The 24,977-nt window shown below is 23.4% G+C and overlaps 3 protein-coding genes across 3 annotated transcripts; 1 reads left to right on the forward strand and 2 right to left on the reverse strand.

The window, feature by feature from the left end:
• Nucleotides 1–13,840: 13,840 nt before the first annotated feature.
• On the reverse strand, nucleotides 13,841–15,476 carry LOC134837848 (riboflavin transporter 2-like). Its single transcript, XM_063853241.1, has 3 exons — nucleotides 15,099–15,476; nucleotides 14,443–15,045; nucleotides 13,841–14,026 (listed from the first exon to the last, which is right to left on the reverse strand). The coding sequence occupies exons 1-3, from the start codon at nucleotides 15,474–15,476 to the stop codon at nucleotides 13,841–13,843; spliced, it is 1,167 nt and encodes a 388-aa protein (XP_063709311.1).
• An 809-nt stretch (nucleotides 15,477–16,285) lies between these two features.
• Nucleotides 16,286–18,604, reverse strand: LOC134838156 (solute carrier family 52, riboflavin transporter, member 3-B-like). Its single transcript, XM_063853626.1, has 3 exons — nucleotides 17,679–18,604; nucleotides 16,900–17,625; nucleotides 16,286–16,528 (listed from the first exon to the last, which is right to left on the reverse strand). Exons 1-3 carry the CDS (start codon nucleotides 18,054–18,056, stop codon nucleotides 16,343–16,345), a joined length of 1,290 nt encoding a protein of 429 aa, XP_063709696.1. The 5' UTR covers nucleotides 18,057–18,604; the 3' UTR covers nucleotides 16,286–16,342.
• Nucleotides 18,605–22,112: 3,508 nt separating this feature from the next.
• LOC134838298 (solute carrier family 52, riboflavin transporter, member 3-A-like) lies at nucleotides 22,113–24,977 on the forward strand. Its single transcript, XM_063853797.1, has 3 exons — nucleotides 22,113–22,587; nucleotides 22,647–23,360; nucleotides 24,121–24,977. Exons 1-3 carry the CDS (start codon nucleotides 22,189–22,191, stop codon nucleotides 24,331–24,333), a joined length of 1,326 nt encoding a protein of 441 aa, XP_063709867.1. The 5' UTR covers nucleotides 22,113–22,188; the 3' UTR covers nucleotides 24,334–24,977.

Consider the following 24,977-nt stretch of genomic DNA (forward strand, 5'->3'; position numbering starts at 1 on the left):
TTATCTTACGTCGTTATTATATTATTACTGCTTGCTACTATGAAACGCGTTCTGAGTCGAAGAAGGAAACTTATTATTTTATTTTTCTGTTACGAAACAGCGGAAGGAGGAACTTGAGAAAAATATTATCAAGTTTGAAAGTTGATTCATTACAAATTTTATCGCGTTGATGTACGAAATGGGCGATGATAAAATTTGAGGTGTCTGTTTCAAAGGGAAATATTAAAAATAAAAAAAAAATTAATTTTTTTATAAAAATATTCAGAAAAAAAAATCAAATAATTAATTTGATTTGAATAAAAGTTTAATTTAAAAATTACTAAAATATTAGATTAAATTATTTAATATAAAAAATTGAATAAAAATGAATAATTAAGTAAAAAAAATAATTTTAAAAAATTATTAATAAATATAAAAATTATTAAAAAAATATAACCTAAAATTAAATTAAATTTTTAATATTTTTTTAAATATTTTTTTTTTATTAAAAATGTTTTTAATTATTTTTTTTTAGTTAAATTAATTTTAAAATAATTTTTTTATTCAATATTTTATATTTAATTTTATTTTTAATTTTTTTTTTCAGTTTTTTTTTTTTTATTTTTATATTTTACTTATATTACTAATTTTTCATTTTAAATAATTTAATCAAATATTTTAAAAATTTTTAATTTAAATTATTTTTTTTAATTTTTGAAGAATTATTATAGATAAACTTATTCATCATTTCAATATTTATAAATTTTTATTTATTTAAAAAAATATATTAATTAAAAATTGAATAATTTAGTTTCAATTCAATAATTAATAATTAAAAAAAAAGAAATTTTAATTTATTTTGATTTAAAAATTATATTGAATGCCAACTTTAAATAATTTTATTTTAATTAAATTTAAAATTTTATAGAAAAAAATTAAAACAAAAAGTTAGAAATTTAGTTAAAGTTGGCATTTAATATAATTTTTAAATCAAAATAAATTTAAATTTTTTTTTTTGAATTTTTTGAATAATTTTTAATCATTAAAAAATTTAAAACCACAATTTCAAATTGATTTTTCCAATTTAATTAAATTTCTCCTTCTTTTGCAAAAAAGAAAAAAACAATTCAAAGAATTTAAATAAAAAATACACTTTCAAACTATTTTTCTCAAATACTTCCCCCGCTAATGAACAAAGTAAACTTCTGCCTGTTTATTAAAGTGAAACAGCAAACAATTATTAATAATAAAAGAAAAACATTGAAGAAAACTCATCGCAAACTATTTAAAATTTATAGAGAACGCGGTCAATTCTTCAAACAGTGTCCCGCAGATGATAAAGTTTAAGTTATCGGTCTGGAAGATAAATTGAGCAAAATATTGCACAACTACTGAGCTAATTAATCATGCATTTCGAAGAAAGAAATAACGAACTTCGTCACAGAAGCAAAAACTTTTTCCTACTTAATTTTTAATGAACACACAAAAAATTATAAAACTTTAATTTTTTTTTTTTTTTTTGAAAAAAAATTATTTATCTTTTTGCATTCAGGGAATTGTTAAAAAAAATTTCTTTTGAAAGAAGTAAAAAAAAGCAAAACAACGGAAATAATGGTGTTGATTGAAAAAGTTTACAATATTTTTCATAACAGCAATTTTCCTCATTTTTATTTTATTTATATTTTTTTTTCTTCAGATTATCAACGGATTCGTCAACATTTCATTTTCGAAGAAAGAAGTGAAAGGCAAATCGACAACAAATTCATGGTAACGGGGTAAGTTTTTTATACGCCTCTTTTATTTTCGTTGACTTTCATTTCGGGGACAGACACGCCAAATGAAAATTTTATTTTCGTTCAAAGTTCAAAAAGTACAAAAAAAGGAACAGATGCGGGCGATGATGAAAGAAATGTGATGATTGACAAACACAGACAGCGCAACAAAAAAAGCTATCTTTCATTTTAATGACAAAAATTTGTTAAAAGTTCATGAGTGGAATGAATTGCTTTTTATTCTTTTTTTTTTGTAAAAAATTCAACGCAAAAAAAAATCGGTTCAATTGATTTTTTTTTCATTTCATGATTGATTTGAGGGAAATTTTATTTTTTATGAAAGTTTTTAATGTTTTTTAATTTTTAATATTTTTTTTTCATTTACTTGCAGAAAAAACTTTTTTTTACCTCGAAGCGGCATGAAGTGTGTGACAAACTTCTTCCTTGCATTCCTCGCTGTTCAAACAAAAAAAAAATATTAAATTTTATCTGATAATAATTATACTTGTTCATCATGAAAATGTGGTTGAATGACCGCCCTGAACGTTCTCCTGAACGCCGCCGAGAGAGAAAAAATAGCGGAAAAAAAAGAAACCTAACATTTTTAATTAAAAATTGTTGCTTGCAGCACTTTCATGTTTTGTTTATGTTTTTCTTGCATTTTTTCGCCGCACAAAAACTCACAAAACATAATGAACTATGAAATTTAACTGTTTTTGTGTGACTTTTCTTGTTGTTGTAACGTTGAGTAATTACTTTACTCGACATTTTTTTGTGTCGGAAATTATGCCACAAATGGGGATGTCGGGTACTTGACAAAAAAACAAGAAAATGGAAGAAAAAGTGACATTGCATGTCTTTGAAAACAAAACAATTTTCCATGGAGGATGAAACGTATTTAAGTGCGCTCTATTTCTTCATTTTCAAAGTCGTTTACAAAGTTATCGAGGGCAACAAAACAATATAATTATGATAATTGAGGGTAAATTTAATAAATAAGAAACAATGGATTCCGGTGACATTGTGAGCGAGAGAAAAAGGAAAAAAAATCTCGAAAAGTACTTTCGTGCAGCAGCGGCAACAGGACTGAATTACATTAAAATTTTAACGTGAAAACAGTCTACTTTATTTTTCAATTTCTCTAATTTGAAGCAATTGAGCGCTTCGGAAGAGATTGTACGACGAAGAGGACAACAAACAAACAATAATTGAATTCGGGGCAAGGCAAGCTCATGACTAACCACGGTTGAATGTTTTTGTGTGATTTTTATTGAAATTTGCTTTTTGTCTTGAATTTAATTTCGAAAATTATTTTAGAAGCTTTTTTATTTCGAAACTAAAAATAAAAGCTTTTCGAAATTAAAGCAACTAAATCTTTCAATTTTCGAAAAAAAAAATTCAAAACTTTATTCTAAAAGCTTTTCGAAATTAAAAAAATTAAATCTTTTCAATTTTCGAAAAAAAATTTGAAGCTTTAAAAAAAAGCTTTAATTTTTTAATTTTAATTTTAATTTAATTTAAATTTATTTTAATTTTAAAAATTTTTTTACAAATTATTTTAATTTAAAATTTGTTTGAATTTTAAGCTTTTTTTAATTTAAAAAAATTTAAAATCAATTTTAATTTAAAAAAAAATTTAATTTTTAATTTCGAAATATATTTTTAAAAGAATTAATTTAATTTTAATTTAATTTTTAAAATTTTAAATTTAATAAAAAAAATATTTTAATTTTAAATTTTATTTAATTTTAATTTTAAATTAAATTTAATTTAATTTAATTTAAATTTTTTTTAATTTTATTTAAATTTTTATTTAATTTTTAATTTTTATTTCGAAATAATTTCAAATTTTCGAAATATATTTTTTTTCGAACTTAATGATAATTTTTGAAAATTTATTTTAACTAAAGAAAAGTTCTTGTGAATTTTTTTTTGAAGATTTGAAATTTTAATTATTTTTTAATCAATTTAAAGCTTGTTAATTAATTTTTATTAATTTTTAATTATTTTTTTTATTAATTTAATTTTTAATATGTTTATTAATTTTTTTTTAATCAGAAGATCAAACTTTCGAGGAAAAAAATTAAAAAGGTTTTAAATTCGAAATTTATTCTTGAAATTTTTCGAAATAATTAAAAAAATAATTGTAAACCTTTTAAATTTTATAAGAAATTTAATTTAATTTTATTTTTTAAAAAATTTTTTTCGAACTCAAAACAAATACATTCGAAGAATTTTCAAATTTTCGAAAAAAAAATTTTTTGAACTTAAAAAATTATTAAAAAAAAATTTAAACTTAAACAAAAATTTAGAAGTATTTCAAATTATTTTTCAATAATTTTTTCATATTTTTAAGAATTTAATTTTTTAAATTTCTTTAAAAAGAAATTTTTCGAACTCAAAACAAATACATTCGAAGAAATTTCAAATTTACAAAAAAAAATTTTTCGAACTTAAAAAAACTGCAAAAATTAAAAAAAAAAAATTCAGAAGCATTCTAAATTTTTAAAATTTTTTTACAATAAACTGTTTTAGGTACTAATTTTATAAATTTTAATAAAAAACATTTTTCAAATAATTTTTTTTTCTAAACATAATTTCAAGTAATAACATCTAAGTGAATGTAACAAAAACCCAAGTATACAAGAGACAATGTGAATTGCTCTCACACAGTAGAAAAACGGAAGTCAAAGCATAGAATGAGAAAATTTTTCTACTTCCGACATTTTTGTGTCGTCAAGTGAGTGAGTGAGTGTATGTATTTTCCAGTTGGCTCCGTACATCAACATAATGTGATTAAGAGTGCTATTAATTATTCCTCGCACAATGGATGTTTTTGAATCATACACCGTAGTACATTAAATTGCAGCAAAATTTCGAAATTACGTAATTGAGAGACGCAAATTCTCGTACTACAAATTAAAAAATGAATTTAATCCCATAAGAACACGCAGGTAAATAAAATATGTAAAAAAAAAGTACAAGAGACAAAAGAGATTTACGAGCAGCGACGTTACATTCGCCCGTCGTTCACCAAAACTGGCATAATAATAATAATATATTATGGAATGCATATTAAGGTGCTTATTATATTAAAATTCACTTGGCTCGAGTGTACCGTCGATGTCTGGAAGCCTGCTGTGTGCGAACGCGACATTTCTCCCTCTTTTTTGTCCCGTTTGTGTGCGCGCCAGTCATTGCGACAAAATTATTTCAACGCAAATTAAATTAATTTATGTGAAAAGTAGTCTGAATGAATGTTATTTTCGTCACGAGACACTTGCCTCGTCGTCGCAGGTAAGTTGATAAAAAAAAATCATAATGGACGATGAATAAAAAGCACTCATCGAGAGACTTTGTTTTCATCATCATCAAAAAGTTTGAGTGCAAAAAAAATAGATAATTAAATTTTTTCCATAATAAAATGAAATTAATTGAAAACTTTTTTAATGTCGTTTTTTTTTAGTCTTTGACCATCAACGTTTCGCCGAAAAAATTTTCCCATGGAAAAAAAGTGCATGTGCGCCTTCATGCACAACCAGAGAAATAATGTGCCAGTAGTGTCATGTTTTCGTGACCTACTGTAACAATAAACGACGGAAAATTTTCGTAAAAGCTGTTTTCGGTATTTTATGATTTCTCCTGATTTTTCCGCGCATGCGCAGATCATTTTCCCGCTTCCGTCGGATTTTCCCCTGGATTTTTGTGTGTACGGGTGTTTGTAAAAGTGGCAATAAGCAAGAAATGGACCATTTCTGTTTTTATTCCTCTTTTTTACTATGTTTTCTCGTCGCTGCTACGTTATCTCCGCAACTATAATCTACGAACATATAGCTTTATCCCGCAACAGATCTATGTCAGTAGGTGCCTTTTCTTCGTATAGACATACCTAAAAATATATAAACAGACATTGAGAATAATTTTTCCACATAAAACGTCTAACAAGGCAAATATGACAAAAATATGAACTTTTTTCCTTCCTCCTCGCCTTGTACAAAACAGGTGCAAGCACATAAAAAAATCTTTTATGTTTACACATGTGACACGAACGTTTTCATTCATTTTTTTTTTCCTTTTCAAACAAATAAGTGTCAAACACAATTCATCATATTAAAGTTTTTTTTCTTTTTGCACTTTTGAACATGACATTTGCATGTAAAATAATTCAAGAGGATTTATTTGTACGTTAATTTATTTATTTATTAAATTGCGTTCGGAAGAAACCGTACATGCGTGATTGTTTGATATAATTACATGATTGAGGTTGACGGTTAATTAATTAAGTGAAATTGGCAACGTTGAACCGCAAATGCATTGATTTGATGATTATCTAATTACAATTATTTTGGATTCGTCAAAGAGCGGGAATAATTAATTAAAATTAAAATACTTGAATTTTATTAATTTTTCAAATACTTATCTTCTTTTGAAAAAAAAATAAATTTAAAGAAATTATAATTTTATATTAAAATTATTTTTTTAGACCTATTTTTTATTTTATTTTATTTTAAAATTTATTAATAATTTATAATTAAAAATTTTGAAATTTAACAAAATAATTTATAAATTAAAATAAATTAAATTATTAAATTAAAATTCAATAAAAAAAAATTAAAAAAATTAAAAATAAAAAAAAAATTAAATCTATAAATTTTATGAATTAATTTTGATAAAAAAAATATTGTTTTATTTTTTATTACTATTTTATCATTTTTTTATTATATTTTTATTTTATTTATTTTTAAATTATTTATTTACTTTTCAACTATTTTCATAAATAAAAAAAAATATTTTAATAAATAAATAAATAAATAAAAATTATAAAATTAATTAATTTGTTAAAATTTTAACAAAAAAAATAAAAAAAATAAATAAATTTTTTTAATTTTTTTAAATTAAATAATTTTAATTTATCTAATTAAATTAAATTTATTAAAAAATTATTTTTTAAAATTATTAATTTATTTTTTAATAATTATTTTAATATTAATAATAAAATTTTATTTATATATTTTTTTATTTTTTTAAAAATATTTTTTTTTTGTATAAAATTTTTGAAAGATTTAATATGTGCACAAAAATGCATTAGATTCAAAAATTTCTTGAAGAATAAAATAAACAAAAAATATATAAAATATCAAATATATTCAAGTAGAAGTGCAAAAGTGTAGTTAAAAAGAAAATAAATTTTAAAAATATTTCTTTCTACAAAATATATATTTTCTCCTTTTCAAACTGTTACTATTTCTCAAGGAAAACCACTCGAAATATTTTATTCACAAGGAATATTCATGATGATGATTATTATTATTTATTTTAAACAAGTGAAGTAAGGATTGTTAAAAAGTTGTAAAATTTTTGTCTTTGTTCAAGTTATTATTACTATTATTATTTTTTCGTACTTTCCATCTTTTCTCCGAAAACTGCAATGTCGTGCACTCCCAAACTGCACAAAAGTTAACGGAAATGAAAAATAATGATTTGAACAATTTTGTCTTAACGAGAGGCACTTCTTCTTCTTCTTCTATATTTCTTTTCAATTGTCTTCATTTTGAAAATTTTCATTTAATTTAACTTAAAGTTCAGAGTATAAATCATGGAGTGCGCTCCCGAAAAACGAAACGAAATACAGTTAATTTTACAATTTTTATTTAATTTCCTGTCGGAAAAGTGCTTTCACTACTTACTGCCATGGCTGTTTTTTTGATGATTATTGTTGTGCACGGAATAATGGATGATCCAATGGTAATTGATTGTCTAGACGAAAAACGGATGAATTTCGTTGTGATATTTTTTTTTTGTCGCTTTACTCGGGCAAGACAAGTGCTTTTTAAAAGGATTGTATTTTATTTCATTAAATTATCTGTGTTTTAAGGCGGATGCTATGGAGAAAAATGTTTAAGATTTAATTTAACTTGAGATTTGTTATTTTTTAGTAAAAAAAACATTTAAAAAAACCGAGCAAAAAATTATTTTTAAAATTTAATAAAAAGAAAATAAATAGATTTAATTTTATAAATATGTAATACAAAATAATAAATATAAATAATAATAAATAATTTCATATAATTCAATTTTTTTTTAAATTTATTAAAATAAAATAAATTATTTTTCTCATACTTTTGTTTATAAAATATTTAATTTTTTTTATTATTTTTTAAATTAATTAAACTAAAATTAAATTATTTTTATAAAATTAATTTTTACATTTAATAAAAAAATTAGATTTAATTGTACAAATAATAATTAGGTAAATTTTTAAAATTTTATAAATTATAAAAAATTAAATTAAATGAAATAAATATGTTTTTTTTCATTTAAATTTTATATATCATATAAAAATATTTATGATTCTAAAAATTTTTATTAATATTTATTTTTTTGTTTTTATTAATTATTTAATTTTAATTTTTTTTAAATATATTTTTTATTTATTTTTTTAAAATTAAATTAAATTATTTTTATAAAAATAAAAATTAAAAAAAATAAAAATAAAATGGAAAAAAATTTAATATTAAAAATTTAGAAGAGGCATAAATAAAAAAAATTTAAATTAAATTTTAATTTTTATTTAATTTAATTTTTTAATTATTTTTGAATTAAATTTCATATTTTTAATAAATTAATTTTATTTTTATATATTCTTTTAATTATTTTTTTTTAAATATTCTTTAATTTAAAAATTATTTTTATAATTTTTTCAAGCATTTTTCAAGAAAAATAATAAAAATTTAATCAAAAAAACCTTCACCTCTCCATAAAACAATAAACACTTGTCAAAAGTTGTCAGACAATTTTCTGAAAAAAAAATCGCAAATCAAATATTTATTTGCTCCTGATTTCCGAGAAACAGATTTTTATTTAACTTTTGTGTGTCTCCTCAATTTCTCATCTTTTCTCCATCAAATTTTGATTCTTATTCACAGAGGCGACAAAACAAATAAAAAATTCACAAACAATCGATTACCTGATGGACGATACAATTTTTTTCTTCGGAAAAAAGCACACAGGAAATAATAACCATTTACTTTTCTTACTTTTTCTACGATTTTTTTTCGCTCTTACATTTATATTCAACAAATTTAGTCGTCCTTACAAATTTTATTATTATTATGTACACAGAAGCAGCAAAGGACAATAAAAAAAGTTTATTGTTTGGCTCAATTTTTGTGTGTCCGGTTGAACATTTCTGGCATTTGGTGAATTTCACCTTTTTACGTGTGAGCAGCAGCGGAGGTGTTATTAAAGGTGTCTCGTCCTCGTCGGTTTATTTTTAACGGATATTGCTGCAGGGCGACATTTGACGTGTTTTTGGCAAGGATCACGTTTTATCGTTACCTTGAAAAAAAAAGTAAAAAAAAAACACATTTTATGGCAATCGTTCGTTAAAGTGCTGCTGTTTGTGTTAAAGTGTTAACAACCTTCGTCGCCCACGAAAGTGACAAAATTTCCACTCTATTATTTCGCAAACACACACACTTTTTGTCCCAAACTCGTGTTAGTTAAATAAATGATAAGTAGATTGAAAAAAGGTGTAACCAAGTAGAAGAGTAATTTTTTTGAAGACTTTCGGCGAAATTAATTTTACTTTTATTATGATGTGAGTAAAGTACAGAGAGAAAAAAAAAGTTGAATAAATAAAAAAGATACAAAAAGTTATAAAATTATGTGCAAAAACGAGCACAAAGAAGACACGAGGCTCATGTAGGCTCATCATTTCATAGAGGATTCGCTCGCACAGATTCATGTCATTGCATGTCGTACATGTCTTTGCTGCTGCATGCAATGAATATTCCAGCCTTTTTTGTTTTTTACGTTATTTCGTTCGTTTCTAAGCCATTAATAAAGTCTAGATAGGATTTAGAGAGAAAATCCACTTTGCTACGGTATAAGGCGTCGGTTTTTTTTTGTGTTTCGTTACATCATTGTTTCTGTTTTTTTTTATTTTGTTTCAGTATGTCACGAAACCCCTGTGAAAATTAAATGTTTAATTTTTTTAACTAATTGTATTTCTATTTTCTTTTTTTTATTTTTTTGAGTTTTTTCAAAGTTAATTATATTTTTTAAAAATTAATTTATTTTAATTTTACAAGAATAAAAAAAATAATTTTTTAAATTATCTTGAAATTGTATTTTTTATTTTTAAAAATTTTTCAATTTTTGAAAGATTTTTTGAAATTAAAATTTTTTATTAATTTTTAAAATTTATTTTTTTTTTTTTAATTTTTTAGGTAATTTCAAAAACTTTATTGGTTTTTGTAATTTAAAAAAAATATAAAATTAAAAAAAAAAAATAAAAATTTAAAATGGAATTTATAAAATTTTTTATAAGTTTATAATCTATTATAAAATTAATTTTTTTATTTTAAAAATTTATTTTAAATTATTTTTTATTTTATTTTTTATTTTATTTTATTATTTTTATTTTTGGAAAATATTAAAAAAAAATAATTATAAATTTTGTTAAATTAAATTAAATTTAAATAAATAATTTTTTCATGAATAAATTAATTCATGGTAAAAATTTATAACTTTTTTAAATTTTAAATAAAAAAAAAAAAATACAAAATCAAATTAAACGAAAAATTAATAAGTTAAAATTAATTTATGAAATAATAAAAATAATTTAAAATTAATTTAAATTTAATTTTTTTTAATAATTAAAAATAATTTAATTTTATAAATTATTCTATAAATTATTTGGAAAATTTTAAATAAATAATTTTTTTTGAAAATTAAAAAATTTCATTTTTTAAAATAAAAAAATTAAAATATTAATAAAATTAGTATTTTTTGTAAAAAAAAATAAAAATTTAAGTTCAATAAAAAATTATATTTGTAAAAATTTTAATTAATATTTTTTAATTTTAAATAAATTAAATTTAATTAATTAATTATTTTATTTTTTATTATTTTTTTTTTTTTTTAATTATTTTTTTTTTAAATATTTTTTTTTTAATTTTTTTTTTTAAATTTAAAAATCAGGCTCAATTTAAAACAATTTCACACATCCGAGCATCAATTGTATAACATTTTTCTTTTACTTTTATGGTAATATTTTCATGCAAAAGTATATAAACTTGCAGTTATCGCAGCAGCTCCTTTCTACCATATTTGCGCGGCATAAACATCTCCGACGAGCAACAAAGTCTTCTTCTTGCACATATGTGTTTATTGTTCAGTTGAAAAGAAGCAATTTCTATCGCATCACACCCCGCAACATATTCAACCGCATTCATCGCGTCGTCGTCGTCTTTCATTTATTTTTATTATTATTATTACGTTTCTCACACGGTGTCAATCTAATAAATCCTTCAATGAAAGCGCGCCGAGATTTTGTGTCTCTCCTTGGCTTGCGTTTGCTTAAAAACAATATTTACTTTCGAAACAAAAACTTTTGGAGCTCTAAGCGATCTATTTTACATAAATATTTCAACCGAAATTCTCCTTTGACGAAGACACAACTTTTCCATTTTCTCTAATTTCGCCGAGACTGTGACCAATTTAAATTAGAATCGCATGAACGTCTTGCGGAAAAGTCAATATTTGTCGACGCATAATTGGACTGTCTCACGTGACGTTGCGAGAAAAACGCTCCCGACATGAGGAAAAATAAATAAAAATTTCTCAAACAAATCGTTTCGCGGTTATTTAAGTTCAGCAGTTCCCAGTTTATCATATCAACATATTGTCATTATTATTATAATTTTTCTCTTTTTTTTTGTTATCATCATTATTATTATAATCAAAGTATCACTGGCGGAACAGATCATTTATATTCATAGGATATTTACTTGTGAGTGATGATAATGGTGTGGGGAATGATTCTTGCGATTTTTTTTTCTTGCCGACTTGGATTCCTCGCAGTGAGTTATAATAAAAAGAACGGAAAGTAGTATTTATGATATTTTGTGATTTAAAGCTGTTTGTTGCTGCGACGATGAGGGAAGCGACGCAATGGAAGGGAAAACGTTTTGAATTTCATTGTCGTTACGAAGGTAATATGAGACGAGTTTACTGCGATTTTTTCTTCTCAATATTAAACTGGGACTGAATTCGCAGAAGCAGTTTGCGAGAAAGCGTTTTTCAATCAAGGAGATTTAATATATCTCGTCGCGATGAATAAAAAAAAAGGTTTTTCTTGATAACTTTAAGGTTTCGAAATGACATTGGGAAAATATGCTTGTTGAAAAGTTGATCTTTTTGTATTTTTTTTTGTTACTTTGAAAATTTTTTAGGTTTTAAATTAAAATAATTTCAATTTAAAAAAAAAATAATTCCAAATATTTTTTTTTTTTTTTTTTTTTATTTATTTTTTTTTTTTTTTTTTTTGAAAAAAAGAGTCAATTTGAATCTTGATTTTTCTTTCTTTTCTTTAAAAAATTATTTAAAAAATTTTAAATTTATTTCGAATTAATTTTTTTTTTAGAAATTTTCTAAAAATGAAAAAAAAAATTTCAAAATATTAATTAATTAATTTAATAATTAAATTAATATAAATTAATTTTAAAATGAGCATAATTTTCTTTAAAATAAGTTCGAAAATATTTTTTTTGCTATTTTAAATCTAATTAAAATTAATTAAATCTAATTAAAATTAATAAATTTTAATTTTTATATAATTTTAATTTAAAATTTTTTAATATTTTTTAATTTTTTTAAAGTTTATAATCATAAAATTTAAAATGAAAAAAATTTAAATAAAAACATTTTTAAAATTAAATTAATTTTTTAATTTTTAGTAAATAAATTGAAAATTTTAAAAATTATTTTTTGTTTAATTTTTAAATTTAAATTAAATTAATTTAATTAATATTCAAAATTAAAATTCACACGTTTAATTTGGTTTTCATTTTTTTAAACTAAAAATTTAAAATTATTCATGAAATTTAATTATTTTTTTTTTGTTATTTTTTATTTAAATTTAAAAGAAATATAATTAAATTAATTAATTATTTTTAATATTTTTATTAATTAATTAAAACTAAAATTTTTAATTTTTACATTAAAAATTTAAAAAATTACGAGAATATGTATTTTTGAAATCTTAATAATTTTTTCTTGATAAAAAATCATAAAAACTGTTTAAAAAAATATTTGGTCAAAATTTGAAAAAAATGAAAAATCACTTCCTCAGATTAAATCCTTGAATGGCTTCAAAATTTCTTTCATAAAGAAAATAATTTTTAATAAAAAATTCGTCTTTTCATAGAAATTTCAACAAATCCATTGGTCATCTTTTCTCACCTTTTCTTCTCGACTTGTCATCACTTCTCCCAAAAATTGCCTTATAAGCATCAATTGTCTCCATAAATCCATCTGTTCTTGCATTGTGCTCGATCATCGTATCCCACAGTAGGCAAGGAAGCAGGAAAAAAATCACCTTTCAAGTCACCATCATAATACCTTTTAATAATCCTCTAATATCAAACAATAACATCTTCATTGCACGCCGAGATAGAAAAAAAACCTCAAGTCACTTTTATGATAAAATCATGACAAAAATATTCATGTCATATGCGATAAAAGTAACTAAGGGGGTAGCAGTAGTAACTTAACTTGTTTGTTTGTCTTTCGCTTAAACTTTTGTGCTTGTTCTTCCAACAAACTACCCTTGCTCTGACCTTTTTTTGATGAAAGGCACGCGAGAGAGGAAAAAATAAGTGGATTGTTATTGTCACCCTCTGTTTCTGCTTCATATTTATTTATAACACCATTGTTGTTTTATTTTTTCTTTTTTTTCTTGCCTTCCGTCGTTCTCGAGTAACAAAACACTCTCGAAATTCATCTCGCCGCTTTGTATGTTGATTCAATAATATAAACAATTTCGCCAACACTTGCTGATGTTCGTCGTCGTCGTCGTCGAGCAGATTCGTTAAGACGCTGCTTGTTACTTTTATTAAATTTTTTTTTGGAGCAATTTTCTGCGGTGAAACTCAATCAAAATTCAATTTTAGGTCAATTGAGGAAAATAAAAATTTAATGAAAAATTTTTCCTTTTTTTTTGGTCGATTTTATGAAAAGAAATAATTATTATTATTAAAGCTCTTTTGTTAAAAATAAAAAAAAATGTTAGTCACGCGCGCGAATCACGAACTTTTAAAAATATCTGTAAAGTTCACGAGACAAAAGATATTTACTGTGCCGAGAAAGGAGCCAATTTGACCGCATGAACCGATATTGACTAAAGATTTCCCGCCTTGCACACGGAAAATGCTCATTAGGGAAATCGTTACAAAGGCGTTGCTCATTTTGACGATTGTCCATAAAATTATCTAAAATGAAAAAAAATATTAAAGAAATTTTTAAAATTAAATTTTTTAAATCAATTTTTTTTTTAAATTATTTTTTTTGAAATTAAATTTTTGAAATTAATTTTTTTTAAATTTTAATTTTACGGTATTTTTTTTTTAATTTATATTTATATATTTATATATATTTAAACAAAATTGCTAAAAAAAATATTTTTTTTTTATTTAAATTATTTTTTTTTTTATTTTTTAAAATTAAATTTTTTTTTTAAATTTTTAAATTATTTTTTTTTTATTTAATTTTTTTTTTAAATATTTTTTTAAATTAATTTTTTTTTAAGTTTTTTTTAAATTAATTTTTTTTAAATTAAATTTTTAAATTATTTTTTAAATTAATTTTTTTAAATTTTTTTTTTTAAATTAATTTTTTTTATACTTACAGGTAAAATTTCGCCAATTTTTGTTCCAAGAAGCCACGGATAAGGACTCATGACGGCATTTATCATCAAATAAGTGCACGGCAAAACTGGGATAAAAGCGACAATCCAAACCGCACGAATGCTCGAATGTGGTATAAAATTTCCAAAGATATATGCTAATGGCTCCATGATGTAGACAACTGTTAACGTGTAATGATAGGTGCTCGAGCCAAATGGCAGCGTTGCATAAGATAAAATACTCGGAATAGTTGCGTTAATTAAAGCTGCCAATAAACCGTAAAGAAGCAAAAAGCTTTTAAAATTGATCGGAGATAATTTTTTCACTTCCAGTTTTTTATCCTCATCAATTGCAAACTGCTTTTTAAAAATTTCCAACGTTTCCATCAAGTAAAAAGCAACAAAACTAACAAAAATAATGCCAGTAACGATGAATAAAAATGTCGAAACACTGAAATTCGGTTGATCAATTTCCATTTGTGACTCTTCATCGCTTCCGGTGCCTTGTAACAAGGCTAAAAATGCACAAGTTAATCCGCCGCAACTCATTCCGGTGTAATATTGAACGATATATGAAGCTGGAAAACGTCCCATGTAAGGCATGAACTAAAAAAAATCTAAATTTAAAAAAAAAATCTTTAAAATATTTAAAAACTTACCAAAACTGAACTCGTACAAGCCAGAAGAGAAAACATCAACACTGACATCATCAAAAATAAACTCCGTTCTGAATTGAAAATTGTAACTGTCACATCCCAAAGTTGAGAAAAAACAAGAGAAGCACAAAATCCGAGTGTCAACATCCCATAAATGAGGTAAGAATTTTTCACAGGTCGATGTTTTTGCAGGAAATGATACAAAAGAGGGCCCAGATTTCCCAATTGAACCATCACGACAATGTACGAAGGTAAATTCCATCCTTCAGGAGCTGTTTTTACGATAATTGGCATTTGCGTGTAAGTTGCATAAATTCCGATCCACGAACTTATGCCGAAGAAAAAGGGACAAATTTTTTGAAGAATTGTTGACAGTATCATCTTTTAAAAAAATAACAATAACGTTTGGCGTACGATTTTGCACTGAAAAAAAATTTAAAGATTCGCGGAAGAATTAATCTTAATCTTATCTTAAAACATAAACCACAGATAAGATCGCGTATCGATTACGTAAGAGATAAAAAATTAAATAATTAGAAATTTGCTCAAATTTTGTCTGATAGATCTAAAAAAACAAATAAAAATTTAATTTATTTCAAAGTAAATATTTTTTTTATAAGTTTAATAAAATAATATTTTTTTTTAATTTTAATAATTTTTTTCAGAATTTAAAAAAAAATAATTTTAATTTTTTAAATTGATTTTTTTTATTTTCTATAAAATTAAAAACAGGAATTAAAATTAATTTTCGATTAATAAAAAAAATTAATCAATTTAAATTATTGAGGAATATTTAATTAAAAAAAATATTTGAAAAATTATTTTAAATTCAGAAGTTATTTTGATAACATTATTATGATATATTTCAAGTTAAAAAAATGATGAATTCAAAATAATTTTTGAAAAAATATATTTTTTACCTCAAAACAAGATTTTTGAGTTCCTTAAATTTCTTAAATATGTTTGAAAATTTTTGTTATATTTTATAAATATTTAAAACATTTTTCAGAATAAATTTTTTGTTGAAATGGTTGAAAATTACAAAATTGAACCTAATATAAAATTTATCAATTTCATTATTCAAAAAAAAAAAAAAAATACTTACTTGACTTGCTTTTTATGAAACTTTATGACTTTTGCTTTAATTTTTTTTTTTTTTTGATAAAAACACAATTGATATTTCACACTTGTAAAAAAATTATAATTATTATTAAAGCTATTTTAAAGCGTTTTTGTTCCATCACAGCTCACAAACTTTTAAAAATATCTGTAAAGTTCACGAGACAAAAGATGAATACTGAACCAAGGAACGAGCCTATTTGAGTATATGATCCAATATTGACTAAAGATTTTCCGCCTTGATCACGAAAAATGCTCATTAAGGATATCGTTACAAAAGCGTTGCTCATTTTAACGAGTGACCATGAAATTATCTGAAACGAAAAAAAATAAAAAAAAAATTTAAATTCAATTTTTTAATAATTTTTTTTAAATGTTTAAATTTTTTTTAATCAAATTTTTTTAATTAATTTTTTAAAAATATTTTTAAATTAATTTTTAAAAAATTTTTTAAATTTTTTTCAATTATTTTTCTTAAATTTTTAATTTTTTTATGTTTAATTTTTAAATTAATTTTTTTTTGTATTTTAAATTTAATTTAATTTTTAAAAATTTTTTGAATCAATTTTTTTTTAATTTTTTAAATTAATTTTTTTTAAATCAAACTTTTTAAATTAAATTTTTTTATTAATCATTTTTAATTTAATAAATTATTTTTTTTTAAATTAATTTTTTTAAAACTTACAGGTAAAATTTCGCCAATTGTCGTTCCAAGAAGCCACGGATAAGGACTCATGACGGCATTTATCATCAAATAAGTGCACGGCAAAACTGGGATAAAAGCGACAATCCAAACCGCACGAATGCTCGAATGTGGTATGAAATTTCCAAAGATATATGCTAATGGCTCCATGATGTAGACAACTGTTATCGTATAATGGTAGGTATTCGAGCCAAATGGTAGCGTTGCATACGATAACACGCTCGGGATGATTGCGTTAATTACAGCCGACATTACACCAAAAAGAAGCAATAAATTCCGATAATTAATCGGAGATAATTTTTTCAATTGTTGACGTGGCTGCTGCCTTTTATCCTCGTCGTTCGTCTCGCGCATCTCTTCATTTTCCGCACTATTAAATGTGTAGTCATTACCATATCTAATTTCGACATTTGCATATTGCTTTTTAAAAATTTCCAGTGTATCCATCAGGTAAAATGCAATGCCGCTCACGAAAAGGATGCCACTAATGAGCAAAAAGAACGTCGAAACACTGAAATTCGGTTGATCAATTTGCATTTGTGGCTCTTCCGTGACACTTTCTGTCTCATTAGTTGCGATAAGTTTTTCTTCGGTGCTGCCCATGCCTTGTACAAGTGCTAAAAATGCACAAATTAGTCCGCCAAAACTCACGCCGGTGAAATATTGAACGATATACGACGAAGGAAAACGTCCCATGTAAGGCATAAACTAAAAACAATTAAATTTTTTTAAAAAATCTTTGAAAAATCACAAAAACTTACCAAAACAGAACTTGTACAAGCCATAAAAGAAAACATCAGTACTGATCCCAACAGCGACAAACTCCGTTCTTTGTCAAAAATTAAAGTTGTCAAATCCCAAAGTTGTGAAAAAAGCAGAGCGCCACAAAATCCAAGGGTCAACATCCCATAAATTAGGTAAGAATCCTTCACAGGTCGATGTTTCTGCAGGAAATGATACAAAAGAGGCCCAAGATTGCCTATTTGGATCATTACAACGACGTATGATGGCAAATTCCATCCTTCAGGAGCTGTATTGACGATAATTGGCATTTGCGTGAAAGTTGCGTAAATTCCCAGCCATGTACTTATTCCAAAGAAGAAGGGACAAATTTTTTGAAGAAGTCCAGAAAGTGTCATTTTGTAATTTTTTTTTATTTTTTTTATTTTTATTAATTTATTTTTTTTTTTTTTAATTTTTTTTTTTTTTTTTTTTATTTTTTTTTTTTTTTTTTTTTTTTTTTTTTTTTTTTTTTTTTTTTTTTTTTTTAATTTTTTTTTTTTTTTTTTTTTTTTTTTTTTTTTTTTTTTTTTTTTTTGAAAAATATGTCACGACACGACTCGAATGACAAACAATTCGGCACTGAGTCTCTTCGATTGTTTAATTGCAGCTGAATTAACTTATCTTTAAACACACACGAGAGATAAGATCGCGTATCGACTACGTGAGAGAGATCAAAAACCTGTTAACTCTACACAAATATAGGTGAGTATAACTGATAGTAAATATTTTTATTCACGAACGACGAAAGTTTGTTTTGATTACAATTCGAGACAATATTTAACAGATGACTGAGTTACTACATTAACTTTGCGTCGTCAAGCGATAACAAAATGAGAGCGACTCTCAGTTCAATCAAAATATTTTTAATTGAAATCGCGTTTTTTTCAATTAACTCTCTTTTTATTTTCTCTCGCACAGTGACTCGAGTTCAATATTTTATTTTTAAAAATTTATTTATTGTGATTTCCTGTTTTTAGCAGCAAAATTATTACTCGAACTCCTACTTTTTATAAATCTTAAAGCTTTCTTGCATTATATAAATACATATTTTTCTACAAAATCATCTTACACGCCCTATTTACGTAAATTTTACTCTAAAGGCTCTTAGTAAGCTGGATTTTTATCTCTGTACAAGGGACGATTTTTGTCCAAATTGCATTTTTTACGAGATATGATAATGCAGATGAACAACTTTCCTTGCATTTGTTCGGATATAATGCTTTCCAGACGAAAATGGAGCCTCTCTTAAATCTTACATTTGTAACGATCAAGTATTATTTTATTTTATTTGTTATAACGTAAATTTCTATCTACAGTTATGCATTTGTTGGAGAAGCTAAAGTAGATATTTTTCGAGACTGTGAAAAGTTCTCGTGATGAAATTGATGGGGGACTTTGTCGTGTTTTAAAGGTAAATTTTTGTTAAAAGAATTTTAAAGTTACCGTAATGTAGATGATTCTAAGAGAATTTAAAATCTGTTTTTTAAATTTTTTTTTAAATTGCTATTTTTGAAAATTTTTAACTAACGATTTTAAAATTTTAGCTACATTTGTATTTTTATTTTTTTTATTTATTTTATTTTTGTTTCTTAAATGTAAAAAAAATATTTATTTAATTTAAAATATTTACTTTTATTATTTTTTTATTAACAAAATTATTAATTTTTTTTTTTAAACTTTTTCTTAATAAATGAAATTTTTTGTCAAAAATTTTGAGAAATTCATTTTGTCAAATTTAGAGAATTTTTTTTTATTTTTTAAAATTTAATTTATTAACTTTTCCTTTAATTTTTTAAAATCATAATTATTGATTAAAAAACAAAATTCATTAAATTTAATGAAATTAAAATTAATTTAAAAAAAATAAAATTTTAATAATTTAATTTATTATTTAAAAAAAATATTAAGAATTATTTAATGTTTTAAAATATATATTTCTAACGTCGTTATATTTTTTAAAAAATATTTTGAAATTATAATTTTAGTGCCAAAAGCATAAAAAATACAGCTAAAAATTGTTAAAAATAATATTAAAAAATTTAAAAAAAAAAATTAGGAGCAATATTTAATTTAATTTGATTTAATTATGTTCTCTTAACTTCGAAAATAAGTAGTTATATAATTTAATCTACATTTCATTTCAAATCGAAAATTGAAAAAAAAAATCATATTTTTTTTCTCTTAGCATTATCTACATTACGGTCAAATTTTAATAATAATAATTTAATAATTTTTAATAATTTATTTTTACAGTAATCAATACCTACTAAAAAATACCGAAAACAGCCTATAGCTATTTAAAATTATTAAAATTATGTCAAGCCTTAAGGTTTATAATATTATTTAATTTAATTTAATTTTAAATAATTAAAAAAAAATCATGTGAATTTTGACAAATTTTGCCATGAATTAATTGACATAATGTGTTAAAAATTCTTTTGAATATAATTTTTGTATATATTTATCTGCATCATCTTTGTTTGATATCAATTTAATATGAAATAGTATTTAGTTTTGCACATTTTTATTCAAAGACTTCAGAAAGACCTGAAAATAGACAAAAATATATTTATAAAAAAATGCCTTTCAAATATTTTTACGGAATCAGATACAAAAAGAAAAGAAAAAATACAGACAGAAATGGGCGATGAGGATTTCGTACTACTACTTTATATACAGAAGCAAACTCAAGAATATCTCTTGTAAAAATACGTTTCCCTTCGTTGCTTCTAAAAGTGTGAGTCAATGTGTGTGTGTATAAAATTTTTGTACAAAGAAAAAAAATATTTTTCCTAAATATACACACATTTATTTACTTTTATGTTAAAATCCACGTCAAGTGCATCCTTGAAAAGATAGATATTTTTAACAGCTTTTTAAGTGCAATAAATTTTTGATGTTGCAACGCCATATATTTGCTCGCCTCTCCTTTGCATGAGTCTGCAAAATAAATAAAATTTTGTGTAAACAAGAAGCAAAAAAAAAATTAAAATATCAAACAATTTTAATTAATATTTCTCGTCGTCGTTCACTCTTCGGGCATTTTACAAGCCACATCAATTATGTTGTTAAACGCAAGTATTGCATGTGGTTAGTTGAGCATTTTCCGACACATGACAAACAATACAAAAAAAACTTTTTCCAAGATAACCATCAATGGATGTCTAAAACATGCAATTTTCATGCAACAATTACTTAATTTTGCCGTCTTTTGTTCCGCACTTCGATGCCACTTTTATGGAATGTGTGTGTGCTAAACTCATCATCACACTGTGTAAAGTTGTAGACAACAGGAGCTCTTTCAGCAAAACTTGAACAAACAAACTTACGGACAGAACGCCGGTGAATGACTCACAAGGAAATTGTTAACAACGAAAAATCAGAACAATTTTGTTCGAGGAAACTGAAAAGGAAAAACTTTTTTTTTTTTTTTTGAAGAGATGCATCAAATGCGGACAGAATGTGGTTGGTTTGTGATGCTTGACCGTAAATGGGTTTCTTTATGATTTTGCTTGATTTGAGATTTGGCATATTCAGCAATATATGGTCAAAAATTTTAATATAAACAAATTTTTTTATGAAATTAATTCAAATGTAGATAAATATTTACATATCGAAAAAATCTTAAACGAAAAACAAAACAAAGAATCGAACTCAGCGATATAAGCATTGATCATAAAATGCAAAGAATTACAGGGTGCCAAATTTAAGAGTTTTAAAAAATTTCAATTTTAAAAAATTAAAAAAAAATAAATTTAAAATTTTTTGATTAAAAAATAATTACATTAAATAAAAAATTAATTAATTAAAAAAAAATAATTTATTAATTATTTATTTATTAAGAAAAAAAAATTAAAAATAAAAAAAAATAATTAATTAATTAGTAAAAATTAAAAAAAATAAAATAATTAAATCAAATATTTAATTTGAAAAAATCATTAAAAAATAATTAAATATTTTTTTTAAATTAATTTTTAATTATTTTTTTAAACTAAATTAAATAAATAAATAATACCTAAAATTTAATAAAATTAATTTTAATTTTAAAAAAATAAATTATAAATTTAAAATTTTTTTTTTTTTATTTAACCAAATTGAATATTTTTTGTCATTTTTTTTAATTAATTTTTATTTTTTTTTTTTTAATTTTATATAATGTTTTAAAAATGTTCAAAATTCATGAAAAATATTTTACATTTTAAAATTTTATTAAAAAAAGAATTAAAAAATTAAAAAAAATATTCTTACCTCAAATGAATGTCAATATTGATAAATTTTATTTCTTTTTGTATCGAGTTACCCTGTACTTTTAATCTTATCGCCAATTTGCACGATCGGCTAAACAAATGAATCGTGCAAGTTTGTTTCGCTTTCCGCATTAGTTAGTCGTCAATTGTCGTTTGTTTGATGAAGTTCATTCAAAAATTTCCTCAAAAATAATCAAATAAAAAAAAATCCTTTGTGAATGAAACAATTTACATAAAAATCATGCCAGAAATTCTCTCAAATCCTCTCCACAAGCGAATTATCCTGCACTGCCTCTCCATTGTCTTCGGTTTCAGTTCTTGGATGGGCGTTAATGCGATTTTCCTCGAAGTACCGATCATCATCAACGGAGCACCCGAAGGCTGGAAGTTATCCTCTTACATTGTTTTGATTGTGCAAAGCGGCAATATTGGCGTCGTGCTTTACAATTTGTTGCAAAAGTTTTGGCCCATTAAAGATGCTTACCTGATTTATTTGATGTTGACTCTCGGATGTGTGGCATCACTTTTAATCGGATTTACGTACGATCGCACGGTAGAAATTGGAGGACATGCACGAAGTTTGCCGCTTTTTGTGTTTACGTTCCTCTTTGCACTTGTGGCTTGTACGAGCAGCGTAATGGTGAGTTGCCAAGTAATTTTTATCCGATAAAAATTAATCTCGAGTGATTTTTCTTTTAGATGATGCCTTACATGGGACGCTTCCTCAAGCAATATATCATCACGTATTGCATGGGAGTTGGCATCGCTGGATTTATTTCGAGCATTTTAGCTCTTGTTCAGGGATCAGGAAGTACTTCGGATGAATGCATTCCAAGTAACAACACCGAAAGTGGCTTTGAACCTGTTCAACATCCGCCGAATTTTTCCGTAAAATTATTTTTTTTAATTCATTTCGGATTTTATCTACTAAGTTCAGCAGCTTTTTTACTTCTTGCCAATGTAAAAAGTTTTCGCACGGAATATGCTCAAGTTTCAATCAAAGATGGCAATGATTACACATTTAAAACTGAAAACTCCTTCAGCGAAAGTCAAACAAATCTTAATGAAATGCCGGTTCAACGTGAAAATTTAAAAATAATTTCCGCATCGAGTTATCGATTTCTCATGACTTTGACGGGAGTTTTGAGCATAATTTGTAACGCGGTTCTTCCAAGTATTCAGTCATTTTCAACGTTGCCTTATAGTACAGCAACTCATCATTATAGTGCAATTTTTAGTTTGATGGCGAATCCCGTAGCTGATATAATTCGACTTTTCACGCCGGAACGTTCGGTTAAAGGAATTACATTTCTCGTGGGAGTTTTGGCTATTCCAGCGGGATATATTTTAGCTTTGGCGTTGATGAGTCCAAATCCTCCGTTGCAAAATACGTTCATGGGACCTGTTTTGAGTGTAAGTATTTTTAATTAAAAAAAATCGTTAAATCTAATAAAAAATTAAAAAAAAATTAAAATTTAAGAAAATTATTTAAATTATTATAAAAATTATTAATAAATTAAATAATTAAATTAAAATTCAATTTATTAAAAAAAATTTATATTAAAATTCTGGAAAAATAATGCAAATTAATTTTTATATATTTTTTTGTCCATACATAAAAAATTGCTTCTATTTTATTATTTTTTTTTTCATTATTTATTTTTTTTTTTTTTTTGATAAATTTTGAAAATTAATACAAATGAATATTTTTTTTTAAAGAATCTTAAATATTAATCTTATAAGAATATTCAAATTTTAAAAATATTAATATTCAAAAAATAGATATATAAAAGAAAAAAAATTTTAAATTTAGAAAAAAAAAAAATATTAAAATTGTTGAAATAATAAAATTTAAAATAAAACAAAATCTTAAAATATTTTTTTTATTTAATTTTTTTTTTTTTTTTTTTTTTTTAATATCAAAAATGTATTAATTTTTTTTTAATTTAAAATTTATTAAATTAAAATTAATTCTATTTTAAATTTGAAGTTATCCAAATTCAAATTAATTTAAATATGTTAAATGACAAATTTTTGACAAATTTTTGATAAATTTTATTTATTTAATTATTTATTTTATTTTATTTTTTTTTGAAAAATAAAAAGTTGTTTTAAATAAATTTAATTAACAGGAATTTTTGTATTTACCGAGTTATTCTTACTTTTTTCACAGATCGCAGCTTGGACAATCTACACAGGCCTCTACAGCTTCATCAATGTTTCCATCATCACAATTTTCCGTCAACAAGGCGGCAAGAGTCTCGTTTGGAATGGCACAACAGCACAAGTTGGCTCATTTACCGGCGCAATAATTTTCTTCTTCCTCATCAATTATACAAACACTTTTAAATCATTTGATCCTTGCAATAATCATCAAAGCTTGTAATATTTTTTTTTCTTGCTTTGATATCACCAATTAAGACGTTCCTTCAACAAGTTCTCTTTTTAATGATCGACATTTTTGTTTTTTTTTTATTTTTTATTCCTGACGACATAACAATCAAACTTTCTTTGACTGAATTTTTTTTCCTGCCTTCTTTAAAAAAGACGCACCAACCATCTGCAACCATAACAAGATACTTGACCTTGATTTCCTTTCATGTTTATTTTTTTTTGTGCGTTTTTATATTTATTTTTTTTTTCTTCTTCATCATAAAAACTCTCGTAAAAATCTTTCATCTGCTTAATAACATTTGTACAGTGCGCGATATTATGCAGAAACATGATGTTGTTGCGGAGAGAAAAAAATAATAATTTACCTTTCGTTCGTTTTTTTTTTTTTATTTAATGGATAGACGTTGAAGCAGCACTTTAAATCGCAACAAAAATCCCTAATTCATGGAAAAAAAATATAAATAAAATTATCGAGTGTTCTTATGAATAATTATGAAGAAACAAGTTCGTTCACCGAAAAAAATGAAAAAATATTTTGGAAAATTTGAATTTTTGTTCATTCAGCAAAAAAATTCATATTATTGCTATTTTTTGTATTTTTTGGAGTAAAAAGACATGCACATTGATGCAAAAAGA

Source organism: Culicoides brevitarsis, chromosome 1 (assembly GCF_036172545.1).
Source record: "Culicoides brevitarsis isolate CSIRO-B50_1 chromosome 1, AGI_CSIRO_Cbre_v1, whole genome shotgun sequence".
In the NCBI taxonomy this organism is placed as follows: Eukaryota; Metazoa; Arthropoda; class Insecta; order Diptera; family Ceratopogonidae; genus Culicoides; species Culicoides brevitarsis.

What these genes read in the sequence shown, in the direction of transcription:
- LOC134837848 (XM_063853241.1), bottom strand. Translation starts at nt 15,476, where the DNA reads ATGATACTGTCAACAATTCTTCAAAAAATTTGTCCCTTTTTCTTCGGC. An exon ending in CTTGTACGAGTTCAGTTTTG is followed by an intron (nt 15,046 to 15,098) that starts GTAAGTTTTTAA and finishes GATTTTTTTTAG; the next exon opens with TTCATGCCTTACATGGGACG. An exon ending in AAATTGGCGAAATTTTACCT is followed by an intron (nt 14,027 to 14,442) that starts GTAAGTATAAAA and finishes TTTTCATTTTAG; the next exon opens with ATAATTTTATGGACAATCGT.
- LOC134838156 (XM_063853626.1), bottom strand. Translation starts at nt 18,056, where the DNA reads ATGACACTTTCTGGACTTCTTCAAAAAATTTGTCCCTTCTTCTTTGGA. An exon ending in CTTGTACAAGTTCTGTTTTG is followed by an intron (nt 17,626 to 17,678) that starts GTAAGTTTTTGT and finishes AATTGTTTTTAG; the next exon opens with TTTATGCCTTACATGGGACG. An exon ending in CAATTGGCGAAATTTTACCT is followed by an intron (nt 16,529 to 16,899) that starts GTAAGTTTTAAA and finishes TTTTCGTTTCAG; the next exon opens with ATAATTTCATGGTCACTCGT.
- LOC134838298 (XM_063853797.1), top strand. Translation starts at nt 22,189, where the DNA reads ATGCCAGAAATTCTCTCAAATCCTCTCCACAAGCGAATTATCCTGCAC. An exon ending in CTTGTACGAGCAGCGTAATG is followed by an intron (nt 22,588 to 22,646) that starts GTGAGTTGCCAA and finishes TTTTTCTTTTAG; the next exon opens with ATGATGCCTTACATGGGACG. An exon ending in TCATGGGACCTGTTTTGAGT is followed by an intron (nt 23,361 to 24,120) that starts GTAAGTATTTTT and finishes CTTTTTTCACAG; the next exon opens with ATCGCAGCTTGGACAATCTA.